Source organism: Plasmodium vinckei, assembly GCF_900681995.1.
Source record: "Plasmodium vinckei vinckei genome assembly, chromosome: PVVCY_14".
NCBI lineage: Eukaryota > Apicomplexa > Aconoidasida > Haemosporida > Plasmodiidae > Plasmodium > Plasmodium vinckei.
Window position 1 is genome coordinate 2,126,953 of NC_051306.1, and position 17,930 is coordinate 2,144,882.

At 22.3% G+C, this 17,930-nt stretch overlaps 8 protein-coding genes across 8 annotated transcripts; 3 read left to right on the forward strand and 5 right to left on the reverse strand.

Annotated features, from left to right (window-relative positions):
* Positions 1–869: 869 nt before the first annotated feature.
* PVVCY_1405820 (40S ribosomal protein S17, putative) lies at positions 870–1,658 on the forward strand (the record flags this gene model as incomplete). The annotated part of the gene is made up of 2 exons (XM_037634911.1): positions 870–872; positions 1,248–1,658. 2 exons carry the CDS (start codon positions 870–872, stop codon positions 1,656–1,658), a joined length of 414 nt encoding a protein of 137 aa, XP_037490949.1.
* Positions 1,659–2,591: 933 nt separating this feature from the next.
* Positions 2,592–4,572, reverse strand: PVVCY_1405830 (rab specific GDP dissociation inhibitor, putative; the record flags this gene model as incomplete). The annotated part of the gene is made up of 4 exons (XM_008624450.2): positions 2,592–3,784; positions 3,951–4,043; positions 4,263–4,323; positions 4,555–4,572. 4 exons carry the CDS (start codon positions 4,570–4,572, stop codon positions 2,592–2,594), a joined length of 1,365 nt encoding a protein of 454 aa, XP_008622672.1.
* Positions 4,573–5,893: 1,321 nt separating this feature from the next.
* PVVCY_1405840 (mitochondrial import inner membrane translocase subunit TIM13, putative) lies at positions 5,894–6,606 on the reverse strand (the record flags this gene model as incomplete). The annotated part of the gene is made up of 3 exons (XM_008624449.2): positions 5,894–5,951; positions 6,135–6,307; positions 6,556–6,606. 3 exons carry the CDS (start codon positions 6,604–6,606, stop codon positions 5,894–5,896), a joined length of 282 nt encoding a protein of 93 aa, XP_008622671.2.
* Positions 6,607–8,276: 1,670 nt separating this feature from the next.
* On the forward strand, positions 8,277–9,254 carry PVVCY_1405850 (SNARE protein, putative; the record flags this gene model as incomplete). The annotated part of the gene is made up of 1 exon (XM_008624448.2): positions 8,277–9,254. The coding sequence occupies one exon, from the start codon at positions 8,277–8,279 to the stop codon at positions 9,252–9,254; it is 978 nt and encodes a 325-aa protein (XP_008622670.2).
* A 777-nt stretch (positions 9,255–10,031) lies between these two features.
* Positions 10,032–10,802, reverse strand: PVVCY_1405860 (zinc finger protein, putative; the record flags this gene model as incomplete). Its single annotated transcript, XM_008624447.2, has 1 exon — positions 10,032–10,802. The coding sequence occupies one exon, from the start codon at positions 10,800–10,802 to the stop codon at positions 10,032–10,034; it is 771 nt and encodes a 256-aa protein (XP_008622669.2).
* A 923-nt stretch (positions 10,803–11,725) lies between these two features.
* PVVCY_1405870 (conserved Plasmodium protein, unknown function) lies at positions 11,726–11,977 on the forward strand (the record flags this gene model as incomplete). Its single annotated transcript, XM_037634912.1, has 1 exon — positions 11,726–11,977. The coding sequence occupies one exon, from the start codon at positions 11,726–11,728 to the stop codon at positions 11,975–11,977; it is 252 nt and encodes an 83-aa protein (XP_037490950.1).
* A 753-nt stretch (positions 11,978–12,730) lies between these two features.
* Positions 12,731–13,142, reverse strand: PVVCY_1405880 (conserved Plasmodium protein, unknown function; the record flags this gene model as incomplete). The annotated part of the gene is made up of 2 exons (XM_008624446.2): positions 12,731–12,796; positions 12,975–13,142. The coding sequence occupies 2 exons, from the start codon at positions 13,140–13,142 to the stop codon at positions 12,731–12,733; spliced, it is 234 nt and encodes a 77-aa protein (XP_008622668.2).
* Positions 13,143–14,894: 1,752 nt separating this feature from the next.
* On the reverse strand, positions 14,895–16,614 carry PVVCY_1405890 (vacuolar-sorting protein SNF7, putative; the record flags this gene model as incomplete). Its single annotated transcript, XM_008624445.2, has 8 exons — positions 14,895–14,939; positions 15,051–15,109; positions 15,209–15,244; positions 15,325–15,382; positions 15,577–15,685; positions 15,837–16,063; positions 16,341–16,427; positions 16,549–16,614. The coding sequence occupies 8 exons, from the start codon at positions 16,612–16,614 to the stop codon at positions 14,895–14,897; spliced, it is 687 nt and encodes a 228-aa protein (XP_008622667.2).
* Positions 16,615–17,930: the final 1,316 nt, after the last annotated feature.

Below are 17,930 nucleotides of genomic sequence, written 5' to 3' on the forward strand. Positions count from 1 at the left end.
TAGGATATATAAAAGAAAAAATAGCTAAAAAAATAAAAAAATATTCGTATATATCTTATAAACGTATTAAAGAAAAAAAATATGTATTTTTTTTATAATTATTTTATACAATGTATAAAATATATATATTCTACATTTAAATTTTGAAGCCAAAAAATTTTCAAATTTTGGAGGAGATTCATGGCTTAATTATTTAGGTGTAATGGGAATTTTTTTATTGTGATTATTTTTTAAGTTATTATATATATAGGTTTTAAAATATAAATAAAATAAACAAATAAAATGCTTAAATTTTGAAAATGCACTTATATAATAATATGTACGTATTAATACCGTAGAGTAAATTTTGCAGTATTAAAAAATGTTCTTATTAGGTATATTGGCTATAATATGCAAAGAAGAAACAGGTATTTCAAAGGGGTTTAAAAAATTATAAATTGTAAATATAGTGTATATATAATAATATGCAGCATATTAAAAGTATAAATAAATAACAAATGGTATTAATATTTATTTATAATACCAGTGCCTTAATTTTTTTGAGTACATTGATTAAGGAATACATATACCTAATTAAGCAAAGCATATAATAATAACATATTAATATTAGCAAAATATACATTTATTTAAGGTACCTCATATATTTACAATACTGGTTTATTTTTCTTATTTCCATGTTGCAAAAATAATTTTTTTTTAAATAAAAAAAAAATTGTTTACAAATATTTATAACATGTTTAAGATAAAAATAATGTTACTAAAAAGTTAAATTAAAAAAAGAAAATAAAAATAAATTAACATTTTAATATTTTATTTATATTAAATATAGAATAAATTGAAAACAAACGAATTGAGAATCTCTTGGAAAAATGGTAATAATTAAATAATATATATGTTAAAAAAAAAGTAATATTATGAAAATTGTGATAATAATCCTAATGATACAAAAAAAATATGTATATGTAATTTCCTCATATATATCCATATTTTATTGTATTATATGGGATTTCACCATATCCAAAATTGGATATGAAAAAAAAAAAAAAGCAATTGAAGTATATGTGGGATAAATAGTGAATCATATATACAAGCACTGTTTTACCCATTTTCTTCTTTATGTGTGCTTTTCAAATTATATATATTTATTTTTTTCCGTTCTATGTAATATTGTGGCCTTGATATTGCATATGCCCGCATATATATGCATACAATACATTTTTGCATTCTTTACTTCTATACGTTTACAGGGAAGAGTTCGTACTAAGACTATCAAAAGAGCCGCTAGGCAAATTGTCGAGAAATACTATGCTAAACTTACTCTCGACTTTCAAATAAATAAGAAAATAACAGAGGAAGTTGCAATCATTCCATCAAAAAGAATGAAAAACAAAGTTGCTGGCTTCGTTACACATTTAATGAAAAGAATCCAAAAAGGACCAGTTAGAGGTATTAGTTTAAAACTTCAAGAAGAAGAAAGAGAAAGACGTTTGGATTTCGTACCTGAAAAATCTCAAATCGATGTTAATGTAATATATGTAGAACCAGATACTGTAAGAATGATTAAATCTTTGGGAATTAATATAAGCAACATGAAAATCCACAACCCAATGATTAATACAAATCATCAAAAACAAAACAGAATGAACAACCAATACTAAAATAATGTATTAAATATATAACTTACGCAATCTATGCATTTTTATATATATGAATGTTGAAGTGCCAATAAAAAATTTTAAATATATCAGTAGTTTTAGAAGAAAATTGCATCCAAATTGAGATTTTTCGAAAAATAAAATTATACTATATAGAGAGAATAAACAAAATAGCACATTATTATGCTCGTAATTATTTTTTTTATCCTGCTTTATATGACTGAATATTATGTGCATATATAAACAAGATATTTAAAATTTTTTTATCAACGTCTTACTTATGAATAAAACATTTTTATTCATGATTAACTTTTTTTACAAATGCATTTGAACTTTTAAATTAAAAATTATTTATTTAAAAATTATGCTAAAAAAATGATAAGTTTGCTTTATAGCAATAATAACAGTAGAAATATGTAACATTTATGAAAACGATAATAAATGGATGTTGTCGTGATGAAATAATATTTGTAAAAGCTAAATATTTATATGTAAATTATTGTTTATAATTCTTATACTATTCTATTGTGATAGAATAAATTATCCTTTTTATTATTATTTCATTTTTTAAATATTTTTTGTTTATATGTTGAAATGTATATTGTAAAATCAAAAAAACGAAAGGTAAAACATATACAATAATATATGTATGCATATTTAGTTGAAAATATTGTATTTTTTATTACAAAAATTCAAATGGAAAATATATATATTAAATAAATGGTATATATGAAAAATAATGCATACAAACATATTCATTTTAAGTGGATTGGTCATCGCATAATAAACAGACAATCATTATATGCATAGTAACGAAAGGATGGATATATAAATTCAATACGACTCATTATGAACGTAAAATCGAATAAATTAATAATAACAATAATAATTATTTTGTTCGTTCTTTTTTGATGCTCTTCCTAAACGGTGGCTAAATCATAGCTCGATATCATTTTTATTCAAGTCATCAAAGTTTAATTTTTGTCCCCATAGATTTTCCCATATTTCTAAGAGATCATTTGTTGCGGTTTCAAAATGTGATGTTGCATCATAGGAGGATGTAACAAATATATTATCCTTTGGCTTTGGATTTGTGGATACATATAAGTCTGATATTTTAATAAACTTTTCGTCAATTGGTCCTAACAATTCCAATGCCTTTTCAATTTCTTTTGTTGGGTTGTTAGTTTCAACAGTAGCTGAAACAATGGCTATATATTTGCCTTTATATGAAACACCATGTTGAAATGAAACTAAGTTAACATATATATCACTCTTTCTATTTAATTGATTTTGTGGTATAATAATTTGACAACTATTAATATCATTTGTTTCTGGTATTGGGTTACTTAATATACATATGCATCTAATAACTTGCCCAATCTTTTTAATTTTATTTTCTAAATGCATAACATAACTTGGATCACAAATGACCTTATCACAATATGCAACTTCTCCATCACTGGATTTTATACCACATACTTGTTTATTATCATTATATATAAAATCAGTCACATTCTTATTAAGCATAAATGTACCTCCATTTATTGCACACATTCGTGAAAACCCTTCTGGTATTCCACCAAGTCCATATAATGGATATATAAATGGTGATTTACCAAAAGCTGAAATAGAATGCATGTATAATTTTATTCTTTCTAATGTTATATATGCTGGTTGTTTTAAATAATCATCATTTAAATATAATGCAACAGCATGCCCTAAGAAATCAATAGTTAACTGGCATAAATTAAAATACTTATATATATCCATCATACTCAATCTATATGGATCTAAGTTATCCCAAGTACTTTTATCATTAGCATTCCATTCACTAACATACTGGTAAAAATTTTTACATCGATTTTTTTCCATTAACGACAATAATGGTGATACTAATGCTTCCATATCTGTTGATGGAACTTTATGTATAAATTTTTCCGAAAACAACAAACTTTTTTTTTGATGTTGATATACATAAGATCCTTCAACAACTAGCCATTCTAAATAATTTGTTACTCTTGTTTTTTTTAAAATTTTCACCAAATTTCCTCCAACTAAAATAAATTTGGGAATAAGATCAACATTCCAATGTCTGTTTTCTCCATACTTGCTTGGAATCATTTCACCTATAATAAAGGAAAAGAAAAAGAAAATCGCTTAGCTATATACTATGGTGATACATCACAATTTTAATAACAATATCAAGCATAAAAGTATATGCATGCATATTTGCTATTTTTCAACAATTTTCCCTTTATATACACATATTCATTATGCTTATTTTTTTATTACGTGGCTTAAAGGTGTTATATAAGTTCGTCAAATTAAGAGAAGCAGTTTCTCCGCCATAATATGGGTTTCTATCAAGAACTAGAATTTTTTTACCTACATAATAAAAAATAACATATATACTCCATGTTATGTTAGGAAAATATGTATATACACATGTGCAGAATTACGATGCAGAAATAAGTTAAGTCAATCAATTGCCTAATATATGTGGTAGGAATATCTAGAGATACATATCTCTAAGCATTTTCCCCTTGTTTTGTCTATGGGCCTCTGTTTTCTTTTCCATATTTTTAATATATATATGTTTATTACCATAATGTGACAAAAGGCCACTTAGAATACATTCCTTAAGTCCTGTTCCCAAGATAATTACCTAAATATAAGGGTAATGATAAAATATTAGTATTCATATATATAACAGTATATACTTTTTATTAATATTGGCTGCGAACTCTATGTATATATTCATGAATATGTAGAGTAATTTTAATGAGCAAATGCATGCTCTGAGGTATATAAAAACATATGGAAGAAGTTCAAAACTATGCTATTAACATGTATACATGTATATATATATTTTTTTTCTTCTTTTTAAAGTTATTACATCATAATGCTCATTCATCTTATTCTACTAATAATTTAACGTAACAAATTTTATAAATGCTTAGATTATCTTCTTATATTTTTTTGATTCTATTATTCAATATTATTTTTGTATATTCTAGTAATATACCGAATTTAATAAATTTTCCAAATTATTTGCTCATAGAAGAGGAAAAGTAATTTGAAAATAATATTCTTATTATAAATTTAAAATTAAAAAAATAAATAAAATATAAATAAAATAAAATAATAATAATAATATGATCCGAATAAAAAATTGATTATATATACAAAAGTATAATAGCAGTATTATTTGCTAACAATATGCAATAATTAAAAACACCTTACTATATATATGCTTAAATATTATATATATATAAATACATATTAAATACTATAATGCAAGCTACCATTGATATATTATAATTAAATATATTAAATTTATTAGTTGACATAATATTTAATTGTATGAATAAGACTAAAGATTATCACACTAAAAAAAATAAAAAAAACGCACATTATAACCCTACACATGCATAACATTTATTTTTTGTGAAGAAACACGGTTATAAAATTATTGTTTCTTCTAATTCCTACTATTTCTTTGATTTTTAATACTATAATATTTTTCTAGTTACTGTTAAATTTACCATATTTCTTTATATAAAATATATGTATATATATATTTTTTTTCATTAATATGTTTCTTATAATATATAAAAAAGTAATGAAATTAATAAAAAATATTTCAATCAGATTATAAATTGATATTATTCGTATATGCTTATTTTTTTATATCCCTCCAAAGATTTAAGATTCCTTACAAAATGCTTAAGTAGGGCATTACTTGTAGATATTATATATATATTATACCCATATAATGCCTATAATGCATTTACGATATATTGGGATAGAATAATACTGTAACGAATCAGATCAGTGGTTTTATATATGTATACACACAACACTGTTCGTTTAAATATGTTCAATCCTAATTGTTTTCATATGAATTTGAAATCCTTTTTTTTCACTATCCCATCAATTATAAATAGATATATTTTACTTAAAGAATACCCATTTTTAAGCATTTTATTTCACACCCCAAAATATATATAATATAGTAATAGTAGTTTGAAATTCTAATACAATGTCAAAAAAGTGAGTATATTTCCTTTAAAAAATAATAAATTGCAAGTTTAAAATTATATTAAACAAATATAACGAGGTTTTTTCTATAAATTTTTATGTAATGAATGAGTAAAACAAGGGTTAAATATGGTAAATATAAAAAAGCAAAAAATTAAACAAAAAAGGATAAAACAAGCTTTCAAAAAAAAATATTATAAATTTAAATAATCTGAATTTGATTTTAAAAGTTTGGTCATTTGTTGTAATCGTCTAAGGAAAAAAAATTGTTATATATTTATATTTTTTGGCATATGTAAGTTAATGCATATATCTATATGGATGTAAACATAAACCATGAAAACAACTACAAATAATATTTATGTAATACAAAAAAAGAATATGTTTGCATGGTTATTTTATTATATCTTTTTTTGTCTTTATCATTTCACTTACTCGTTTAAAAATGCGTTGGTGTAAAAATAGCTATTTGCACAATCCCATATGCACTTTTGTTCAGTTGAGCTTAATTTATTTCCTATTTTTGGAACACATTTATTAAAACAAATATCCATGACTTTAACATTTTCCTTTTGTCTTTGTACTATTTCTTGTAAACCTAACAAAAGCTATTGTAGAAAATAAAAATATCAAAAATTAGTTGGATGTAATAGTTTTGTATCACTAATCATGCTTACATAATATATTGAAATATATAGGTTATTCGTAGTTGCATTTTTATCATTCCCTTTCCTAAGGAATGTAATTAAAAATACAATGGTACGATACCTATAGTGACATTTTTATATATTATTTTATCGAAATAGCCCAATTAGAGCTTATATATATGCATGTATATATTAATTTTGTTACGTACAGCTGCTTTCTGCTTATCATCAATATTATCCCCTGTTAAGGATGATTCCATTTTTTGTTGTTTTTGATATAATTTCACTTGCTTACATATATATGATATTCTTTTGAAAAGAATTATGTGTATGTTGATTTATTTATCGATGATATGTCGTTATAGAATATTTTACACTATCTCAAAGGTTAAAACAATATTGGAAAATTAACAAACTTGAATTATTAATATGTCCCTTATATTTCTTACAATTTTCCTTATTTTTATTATAGTAAAAATAATAATGATAATACAAATATTAACAAATTTTATGAAACTTTAAACTTTTATTTATTTCAAAATAAGTAAACTGATTTTTTTTATACTTAATGGATTTTATTTTCAAAAAAATTACATAATTACAGGAATATATATACTTTTTTTCATTCTTTATTTGGAAAACATTAAAGTTTTGAAAATTTGTTTCTCTTAATATATTTTATATTTATTTTTGTTCAATTATTCTAACAACATATATAATGCGCATATTAGTGCTATATGTAAATTAACGACTATGGATGATGTTTAAGCAAAAAAAATTTTTCTTTATTCCCCTTTTAAACAAATCATTGAATATAAAATATCAACTTATTAAGCGAAAGTAAAATATATATAACCATAATGCTGGGAAAATGCATTTCATATATTCATAAGGACATAATTTTATTTATATCTTAAGGAGAAACTGTTGAAACCAGAAGTATTCATATATATATGTATACGCTTGAGGAAAAAAGACTGTTATATATAGCCATGACTATAGTTTTTCCATATTATAAACCTTATAGTAGTAAATACTTTTTAAATACCACGTTGTGATGACATATAAAATTGGGTATATAGTATATTATATGCGACTAATAGAAATACATTCATAGAAAAATCCTCAAATATATAAGTTATGATTATAATAGGGGAAAATTTGCTAAATAAAATTGAAAATAGTTATATATTCTGTTACACATAAGTCCGCATATATATATTATATGATTAAAGGTGTATCATAAAGGGTTACTACGGGAAACGGCTAGTTATATTCATATGCTTTAAGAAAAAATTGTCATACCAAATGACAAGAAAGAAAAAAAACATAATAGTTGAACGACGAAAAAATAAAATAAATAAAAAAAAGTCTTACATGAAAATTTTGTAAAAAATTAATATATTTCTTCGACGAAATTAAAAAAAAATAATAAAAATTACTCACATTTTTTTTTAATCGCACAATATATTTCCTACCATATATTTGATAATACATAATAAACACATGCATATATATAGTTATATTTTTCTTACATATTTCTAAAAAAAACGGAAAAAATATTATTAGGAATGTTTCATTAGAATTGCAATAAAAGAAACAATTTATATGAATACTTTTGTGTAATAGTATTTATTAAAAAAAAATATAATATGAAAGATATAATAATGTGAAAGGAGTTTTTCTTTACTCCAATTAATTTTTTATTTGAATATAAAAAAAGAAAGAAGAACGAACAAAAGAAAAAACAAGGATAGTTTACACCCCACTATAAGCAAAAAAAACGATATATTTGCCTTTATAGTATAAATACATTACAGGGAATATATAAGAGGCAAAAGGAGTAATCAGTACAATAATTTCCCTAAAAAAAATTAATGAGTATAATTAAATAAGGGTCAACGAGAAAAAAATAAAGAGTGTGAACAATATGGATGTGATATATAGAAATATAACAAACAAATATTTTGACTGCAGACGAGAAATAAAAAGAAAAAGAAATCGATTTAAATTATCGGCATATGAAGAACTATATGATAATGATTCAGGTAGAGAAAATTTGCTAAAAAATGCAGACATTGAAATGCAAGAAGAAAGTATGCTACCCCCATATTGGATCGAAACAACAGAAGAATGTACAGAAGATATAAATAATATAAAAGCAAAGTTATTAGAATTACAAAGATTACAAAAAAATAAACTTTTTAATGTTTTAAATAATGATGAAAAATTATCAGAAGAAATATCACAAATGTCAACTGATATAACTATGCTAATAAAAAAATGTGAACAAAAAATTCACACAATATCTAATGATGGTAATTATGATGTGAATAATGAAAACTATATTATTGAGAAGCTCAAAAAAAATGCAAAAAGCAGTTTAATTTCTCAATTACAATATATTTCTAAATCTTTTCAAAAAAAACAAAATAATTATATAAAGGAATTTAAAAAATTGACAAATAATTGTGATCAAGTTGAGCAATATCAAAATGATGCACCCCATAAACCTTATAAGCAACAAAATTCAGACATATTCATGCAGGGAATAATAAACGAAGAATATAACATACATGAACAGCAAAGCTTATACGAACATCCAAATCAAGTCAACTTACTAAACATTAATAAAAGAAATAGTGATCTACAAAAAATTGCCAATACAGTAATTGATTTACATAACATTTTTAAAGAATTATCACATATGTTAGTTGATCAGGGGTCCTTATTAGATCAAATTGATTATAACATAGATATGTCTTTAGATAAAAGTGAAAAAGGTTTATATCAGTTAAAAAAATTAGAAAAAGAAGAAAACGGTAAAATAGCGGCACGATGTGTTTCATTTCTAACAACTTTAATTTTTGTTCTCTTGATATTAATAATTTTGAAACATTTGTATTGATACTTTGTATTCATATATATTTCGATATTGATGTATTTTATTTTTATTGATTTTTTTTTCTCTTTACAATTTTTCTATAAATTTTTTAATATATTTTATTTTTTTCGTTACACACATTTGTTTCACTTTATTTCATGTGTTAGCACATGGAATAGCAATTTTGGAAACCGAGAGAATCATGTCTATATGCACATATAGCATACATAAATGTTCCTCGTATGTATTTGCCACCTTTGTTTAAATTTATTTATCCTATATATTATCCAATGTACATAATGCTCAATTTAGTGATCAAAAATATTATTTAAATTCGGCCGATTTTAAGCATGCATATATATATGTTTACTATTTTTGTATGAATAATTTTATTGCCGTCGTGAAAGACGCTATTTCATATTGTATTCCATTTCATAAATCAACAAAACAAACATTCGTGAATTTACATTTCAACAACATATACATATATGTATTTTCCATGATTATACGGGTAAATACAATATGCTCCGTTTTTTCAAATAATTCCTTAATAAATATATGTAATTTTGAGCACTAAAAAATATTACTTATATTAGATTTAGTTTAATTTATATAATTTTTTATGAGGAAATGAAAAAAAAACATTTTTAATGATGATTATTTTCAATATAATATTTTTTGAAAAATAAAGAGACAGTGTTATACAAAAAAAAGTAAATACATGCACATGTTATAGCATGTTTAAAGTGAAATAAAAAGTGCTAGTTATGAAACTAAGCACATACAAAAAAAAATGGGTATTCAAACAAATGATGTGGGTAAACCCAATTTCTTGAAATCCTCATCCATATCGTCGTTGTGATCTAGTTCATTGTATTGTTCTTGTTTTTTTTTTTGTTTTTCCAATTTTTTAAGAAGTTTTTTTTCTTTTCTCTTATGCATTTTTTTTTCTTCTAACTCTTGTAACTCTTTTATTCCTTTTTTAGCTTCTTCATATAGATCTTTTTCAATATTTTCTTGCGATTTATTATTTTTTTTTTCTTTAAGTAAACTTAATTTTTTTTTAACATCGTCTAATGTAACATTTTTTACTTTCATACTATATCCTAGCATTCTATTATGATTTTTCCCATTAATATGATCTAAATATGTTTGTGAATCTTTCAAAGTACAGTCACATATTTTACAATAATATCCTCCTTGTTCTTCTTTAGTTGTTTTTTGAGTAATAATTTGAACTTTTCCTAAATTTTTTTCTAATGATAAATTTTCTGTTCTTTCTTCTAATAATTTCCTTTCGGATGGATCAGGAGGGACAATCTTGTTTTTTTTTTTTAAATCTGGAAACAGTTTTAATATTAATTCGTCTTCTTCATTTTGGTTTTGTTCATTTGAATCTTTCTCCTTTAAAGATTTTTCGTCTAATAATTTTTGATAATATTCTTTATCCCAAACTTTTCGTCCATAATTATCGACATTCGATTTTCCTTTGCTCTCATTTTCATAAAATTTGTCTTTTCTTTTGTTGTAATCGTTATTATTATAAGGGTTGCTTCTTTTTTTATTATTCATTGTTTTGTTTTTTTTTGAAAAAATTATGAAATTTTACAATATATCGTTTTTAACAACTCTATATAGTAACAATTAATTACAATGAAATTGCAACTAAAATATATTGAAAAATATTCATTATATTTTTTAAAAAGTTATATAATTTTTATAAAACATTACAACGGAGAAAAGAAAATATATAGTATGTGATTATATAGCTCGACTACATTATGGATATAATTGTGTTAAATATTAAATTTCATCATTTTTTTTTAATATTAATATACATTTCTAATTTTAACGAAAATTATATTATAACTTTCTAACATTATAAATATATTTTATAGAGTTATATTTATGGAATTATGAGTAATTGCACAAAACTTTTATATAAAAATTATTTATTTTATTGATATATATTTTTTGATGTCCTTATAATTTCCATGAAACCGATTTTTTCCTTTTTTTTTTCACTTTCTTTATATACCTGAAATAAAAATATAAAATATGAATCCTGTAATTGATAATAAGAAAAACTAAAATTAATAAAATAGTAATAGAACAAAAATATGGCATAATAAAACAATTACACATATAACTGTAAAAATATTGCATTCTAAGCATCTTATTGCGTAAAATTATTTCAATTGAATATAACTTAAGAATTTCACTAAACTTTTTAATAATTTCGCACAGAAACATCTAACATACACCAAAATTAAGTTTTCAAAAATTATACGAATTATATATAATATAGAATTACAAAAAATAAAAGAAAAACATCAAAACCAGAGAAAAGAGAAAAAAACAGTACAAAAATAAAGTGATAATAAACCATCTTCTTCAAACGGATAAAAATGTAATTTAAAAAAGAAGAAAAGCTACTTAATGAAAGACTGCTTTGTTATTTTTTTGTATGTATATATATCATTAAAAACAATAAAATGGATGCTGCGATAAACACAAATATATATTTAGAACCTTATAACAACTTATTAGACATAAAATATATTCCTTATGCAGTTTTTTTATTTTCAATACTTTCTTTTGTAAGTATTATTGCTTTGCTTGATTATATGCATCAAACAAAAAAAATAAAAAATCACAAAGTGGGTGTATTGATGTGTTTCATAACCTCAGTTAATTTAGGTCTTTCGATTTTTTTTTTATTGATATACTTTAATATATGTTTGTGATACTCTCTCAAATAAAGTATGCCTTTTTATTTTTTCACAGTGTTTATATCGCACCACACTTTAAATACAATACTTATAAGAGTCAAATTTATGTACAATTTTTTGTGTGTTTTCATATGTGTAACCTCATTAAAATTGCAAATTGACATTTTTAAGAAAACAAACTATCAAAATTGACAAATTTATAAAATATACAATGTTTTGGTTCCTATAATTAGTATTTAAATGATATAGAAAACACAAACATAAGAATAGAAAATAAAAATATCGATGAATGAAATTTAAAATGTAAAACAACACGTTATTTATAGGTACATGTTTATCCTTTTATTTATAATAAAATATTGACCAGAAAATTAAACACATAAAAAACATTATTTCACTTAAATACTTATTTAGATTTGTAATATAGAATGCCATATTCAATTGTACCTTAACCATGCAGTACCATGAAATATATTATATAAATATATTTTTAGAATAATTCTTGTATTAATCAAGTATCATACTTTTATGTGACTATGTAAACATGTTCGTTGTTGTGCATATGAAATTTGATTTATTCTATGTTTATAAAAAGGAAAAATTTCAAATATAACGAGAAAAAATATCTAAATAATAAAATTAAAAACTGAAATAAAAAAAATATAAAAATAATCAAATATGAATTTAATTAACTTAGAAATGTAAGAATTTAAATTGCTATATGCATAAATAAATTAAAACAAATCATGATTATAATACTTTGCTAACTTAATAGCAGCAAAACATCTTCTTAATGTCGCTCATTTTTCTTGTGTAATATATTGCTGTTCCATCCTGACAAATTATATAAAGAAAAAAAAGATATAACAAGAATGTAATATAAGTTAGTGGCATATTTTCACTTGGCTTGCATTAATAATAACATTATATATTTGAGAGAATATATAAATAGCTCACACATATGCAACAGTATACGGTGGCAGGTGTATATTAAATTTATTTTTTTTCATACCTGCAAGTATTCGATTCGATATAATAATCTATCCTTTTTCGATGGATTTCCATTCATAACCGATTGGTCAAAAGAGCTTGAGGTTTCATATATTATATTCGAAGAGTTTAAAAGTTTATCGATGTGGTCCCGGGTAATATTAGTTTCTTCATAATTTTTATTTCCCATTTTGTATATTTATATATATGTGTAAAATTATATTTTTATTTGTTGATTTTAATACATCACCCGAACTTTTGTTTCGTAATATATCATTTATTTTAAGCAAAGCGAGAATGTTTGATAAAAAGAAATTATATAACAAAAATAAAATATTAAAAGTTTGGATATAAAAAATATTAATATAATATAAGAAATATATATTTGCCTAATTTAATCATATCAAATAATTTATTTGTATTATGTATATTTATTTTTTTTAAATGTCTTATATAAATTTATCAGCAATCTAGCTTTTTTTTTGTTAAATTATGGATGTTGGAAAATAAAACCTATTTCTATAATAAAAAAATACATAATATTCTGAACAGTCATATTTTTTTATGAAACATGCGAATATTATTTTTTTTTGTAGATAGCTTTTAAATAACTTTAAGACCTTTTCGCTATTTATCTGCTTAATATACATATTTGTAAATATTTGCATGCAATTAAACTTATTATTTCGGAAAATAGTTTTATAGTTGTCATACCATTTTAAAGAGCTTTCTATAATGCCGAGCAACAATTTTCTCTTATCTTTTTTCTGAAGTACAACGGTTGAATAGGCACTATATATATGCACATATATATTAAATATTTTAAGCTAATTATAGCATGTCTAAAATAAAAATGTTTTAAATACTATTACAACTGCATTATAATATAACATTATTTTACATTTTCTAAAATTCGCACAATATGGTTATATTTTTGTATTTTCATTTTCTCTCCCATGTGAATATAATATATTTTTTTATTAAAGCCCATTGCTAAAATGTGTGTAAAAAAATTGCAATTTGAAAAAATAATCATTGGCTATTTTTTTTAGAAAAAAATTTAATAGTTAGTAAAAAAAAAAATAAATAAACGCTTGATATTGTATATTATGAAAAGTTTTTATATTCATACATACGTGTGTAAATCTACATGTATATAATGTTGTAAGTTTACTAAACATTATTAATAAATTATATATGTAAAATAAACGGAAAATGCAAGGAAAAAAATGTAAAACAAATAAATAAAAGTGTATATATGATCTCCAACAATGAAGAAAACTAAAATAATGTGGTGTAATTCATGTCTTATAAATATGTTGTAAATAAAGTAAATTAGCAAATGCTCATTTCTTAAAAATGCATATAATCATATTAAAAAAAGGTAAATATTTCAAAATAAAATTGATTTCATCCTAACACAAATTGTTATTTGTAGAAATTCTTTAATAGTTAGGATTATCAATTTTATAAAATACCATAATAATTCTTATATAAAGATTATTGGTTAACCTTTAATATGTTATATGGTGATAACTGTCAAACTGTGAGAACTATAAAATTAAATAAATAAAAATATATTAAAATAATACAAAAATAAAGATATATTTTCGATACAATTATATTTCCATCGTGCTTATAAATGCTTGTTGTAACATGCTATATTATGTTAGTTCACTCTTTCCTTTTATCGTTTTACTTTTATTAAAATTAATGTCATTTTTATTTTATATAATACATTTCAACCATTAAGTTGTAGCTTGCACATAAATGTATCATAGTTACTGTGTTACATGCATATATGTATACGAATTGGAATAGAGATATATTATCATTCTACAATAATATACCTTTTTTATAACTAAAACAACTAAATGTTTTGTACGAATTAAAATGTATAACTCTTTATAGATGTGTTTTGGTTTTCGTGTAATACCAATACTTATGTCATTTCTCCAATTAGTTCTTTTAATTCTTCATCATCGGACTAAAAATAGAAATATAAAATAAATAACATATATTTTCCCAAGTATAAGTTTGCTTATAAAATATATTTATAATTGCAAGGATAACAATGGATGTTTCTAATAATTTATACCTCTTCATTAGCTTTAGTAGTTTGCTTTACAGTGCTACTTGTAGAAAAGTTTTCTTTATCTGAAAAAAAATGAACGAAAAAAATCATTAGCAAATAAATCAACGATTCAATTGCGTAATAAAAAAAAACACAAGACATTAAAAGTGCTTTATTTATACCAATTGCGACTTCAGAAATACTATTAACTGGTGCACCTGCAAAAAAAAATATATACATATTGTTTTTGCTGGTATGTATTTTAATTGATTAGAATAAAATGATAAATATAATTTACTAATTTTTTCTTGGATTGATTGCTCTTTTAGCAAATTAAGCTCTTTGTCAATTTCATCCTAAAGAAAAACAAATGAAACAATATATGTGTAGATCTTTATGCACATGTGCTCTTTTTTTGAACGCTTATGAGAAAATATCAAATTCTGAATTATAATATGGTTACTCATAATTTATAAAAACAAATTCATATACTAATAATTATTATAACGATAATATAAAAATTTATTTATAATATTGTGAGAAAACTTACATCATCCACATTATTTAATGGATTAAAACATAAAGCTTGATTTATTTCTTCTTGTATATCCTTGTGCTCCTGTAGAGTATCTATAATTTTCTCTACTTTTTGTGTGTTTCTGTAATTAAAAGCGAAAGAAATAAATTTGACGTGTTTTACAGTAAGATGATAGGGAATTATTTTATATAATACAAATGGTAAGGCATTTATCAATAGTATAATTGAATATGATTTTCATCAATATGTATATATTCTTATATTTTATGTACATTTCATTATTAAATTTTTTGTGGGTATTAGCAGCATAAGATAATGCATTAACAGCAATTTTGTGTAAATGCATATTTTCTAGATTTATCATATTGTCTTCTAGTGTTAATCTATTATTTAGAATGTTTTCTATTTCCTGTTCATATAACTTTTTTCGTTTTAATAATATTTTCGCATTATTCATTTGATTTTGTTGGACCTTTTGCTTTACTTCCAAATCAAGTTGCTATAATTATGGTAGAAAGAGAAAAGACAAAGGAAATACATTAAATTTGATATATTTTTTACATTATATTTGATTAACTCAACAAAATGAAATGCAAATTAAAATATGATCAAAGGATATATGTCTTTCTGCTTCACACACATATTTGTTCTCATATATATATACGTGTGTGCGTTTTGACAAAACGGTTATATATGCAACTGTCCTATAAGAGCACATATATAATAGAGAAACTATTATATATATACAATTTTTTTACTGTCTTTTCAAGGTTTACCTTAATTTTCTTTTCAACCTGAGCCTGCTTTTTTTCCAAAGCATCAATGGCTTCCCTGTTTTTTAAAATAGCTTTGTATATTTCATCCTGCAATGGAAAAAGCCAATGGTAATAAAAAATTAATTATAGTCGGTAAAAAAATATATATGTATATAATATTTATATGTGATTATATGCATATATGTTGATGGAAATACAACTATCTTACATTGTTTTTTTTTTTGTTATCAATATATTCTGAACTATTTTTCTTTTTGCTAAACCAAAATCTCATTTTAAAAATATATATAAATATTTTTAATTGCAATAAAAAATATTTTTCAATTTACAAAATAACAGGAAATTTTCCATAAAAGAGAAAACGTAAAAAATGAAAAAAAAAATAAACGAAAACGAAAAGGACGATAAAAAATTATAACATAAGTCTTCAGTTGTTAAGGGCTGTTAAAAAATTCACACTTGATCTTGTATATATTCCAAACCGAAACTTGTTGCTTTATTCAATTATTCAATTATAAAATTTGTATTTTATTAACTTCATAATTAAAAAAATATATCATACATGCATATATACAATTATATGGTTACAATAGTATGCCGTTTAAAAAATGTTTTATTATTTATATAACTTTTATGATACTTTCTTTTACATAAGTATATATAAAAAAAAAAATAAATATAATATATATACATTATATATGGTATAACAATATTGTGAAAAAATGTTTTTTTTATGAGTATTTTATTAATTTTTTTAATAACGTAATTTCCTTTTTTTCAATGAAGGATGCCTTATTATTTTATGTTTCCTTTGTTACAAAAATTTTAATTTGTTACATTAATGATTTCTTTGTCATTATTTATTAAGATTGGATATGGATATATGTAATTTCCAAAAAAATAAATTATTGTAACAGACCATATTGTAATTTTAATATGAGTACCCATTTTTATACACAAATTTATTTTTTTTACAAACTTATAATTAATTACGATTTTTGCACAAAAGACAGTCTTATAATAACATATTTATATATGTTTTTTTTAACAATATAAGATTAGTTTATATATATTGAAAATGCAATGATTTAAGCTTTGGAATAACAATAAGCTAGCTAATTAATTTATTTTATAAATTTCTATGCCGTTACATGAGATAGACATATTCTTATGTTAATGTTTATCCTTTTTTATACCACTATAATATATATTGCTATATTTGTTTTTGCACACACATTACATATCGAAAAATGAACAAGAATAAATCATCAATTATAAAATAATAAAAATGAATGTATTAAAATTATGTTATTAATTCAAATTGACTTTGGCTCATTGTGTAATAATTTTAAAAAAATAAAACAAATATATATATGTATGGTTCAAGGTTCCCATAAAAAAATATCTCAATAGTACAAGCTATACTATATGATTTTAGCGCTTAAATTTATATTCATGAATAATAAAAGTATTGTTGAGGCGCAAATGTACTTTCATATATATGATATTTTGTTGGTATCTCAACACATGTGGTTTTCTAAAATAGCATATCAATATTTTTATATTTTTATATAAAACAATTGCCAAAGA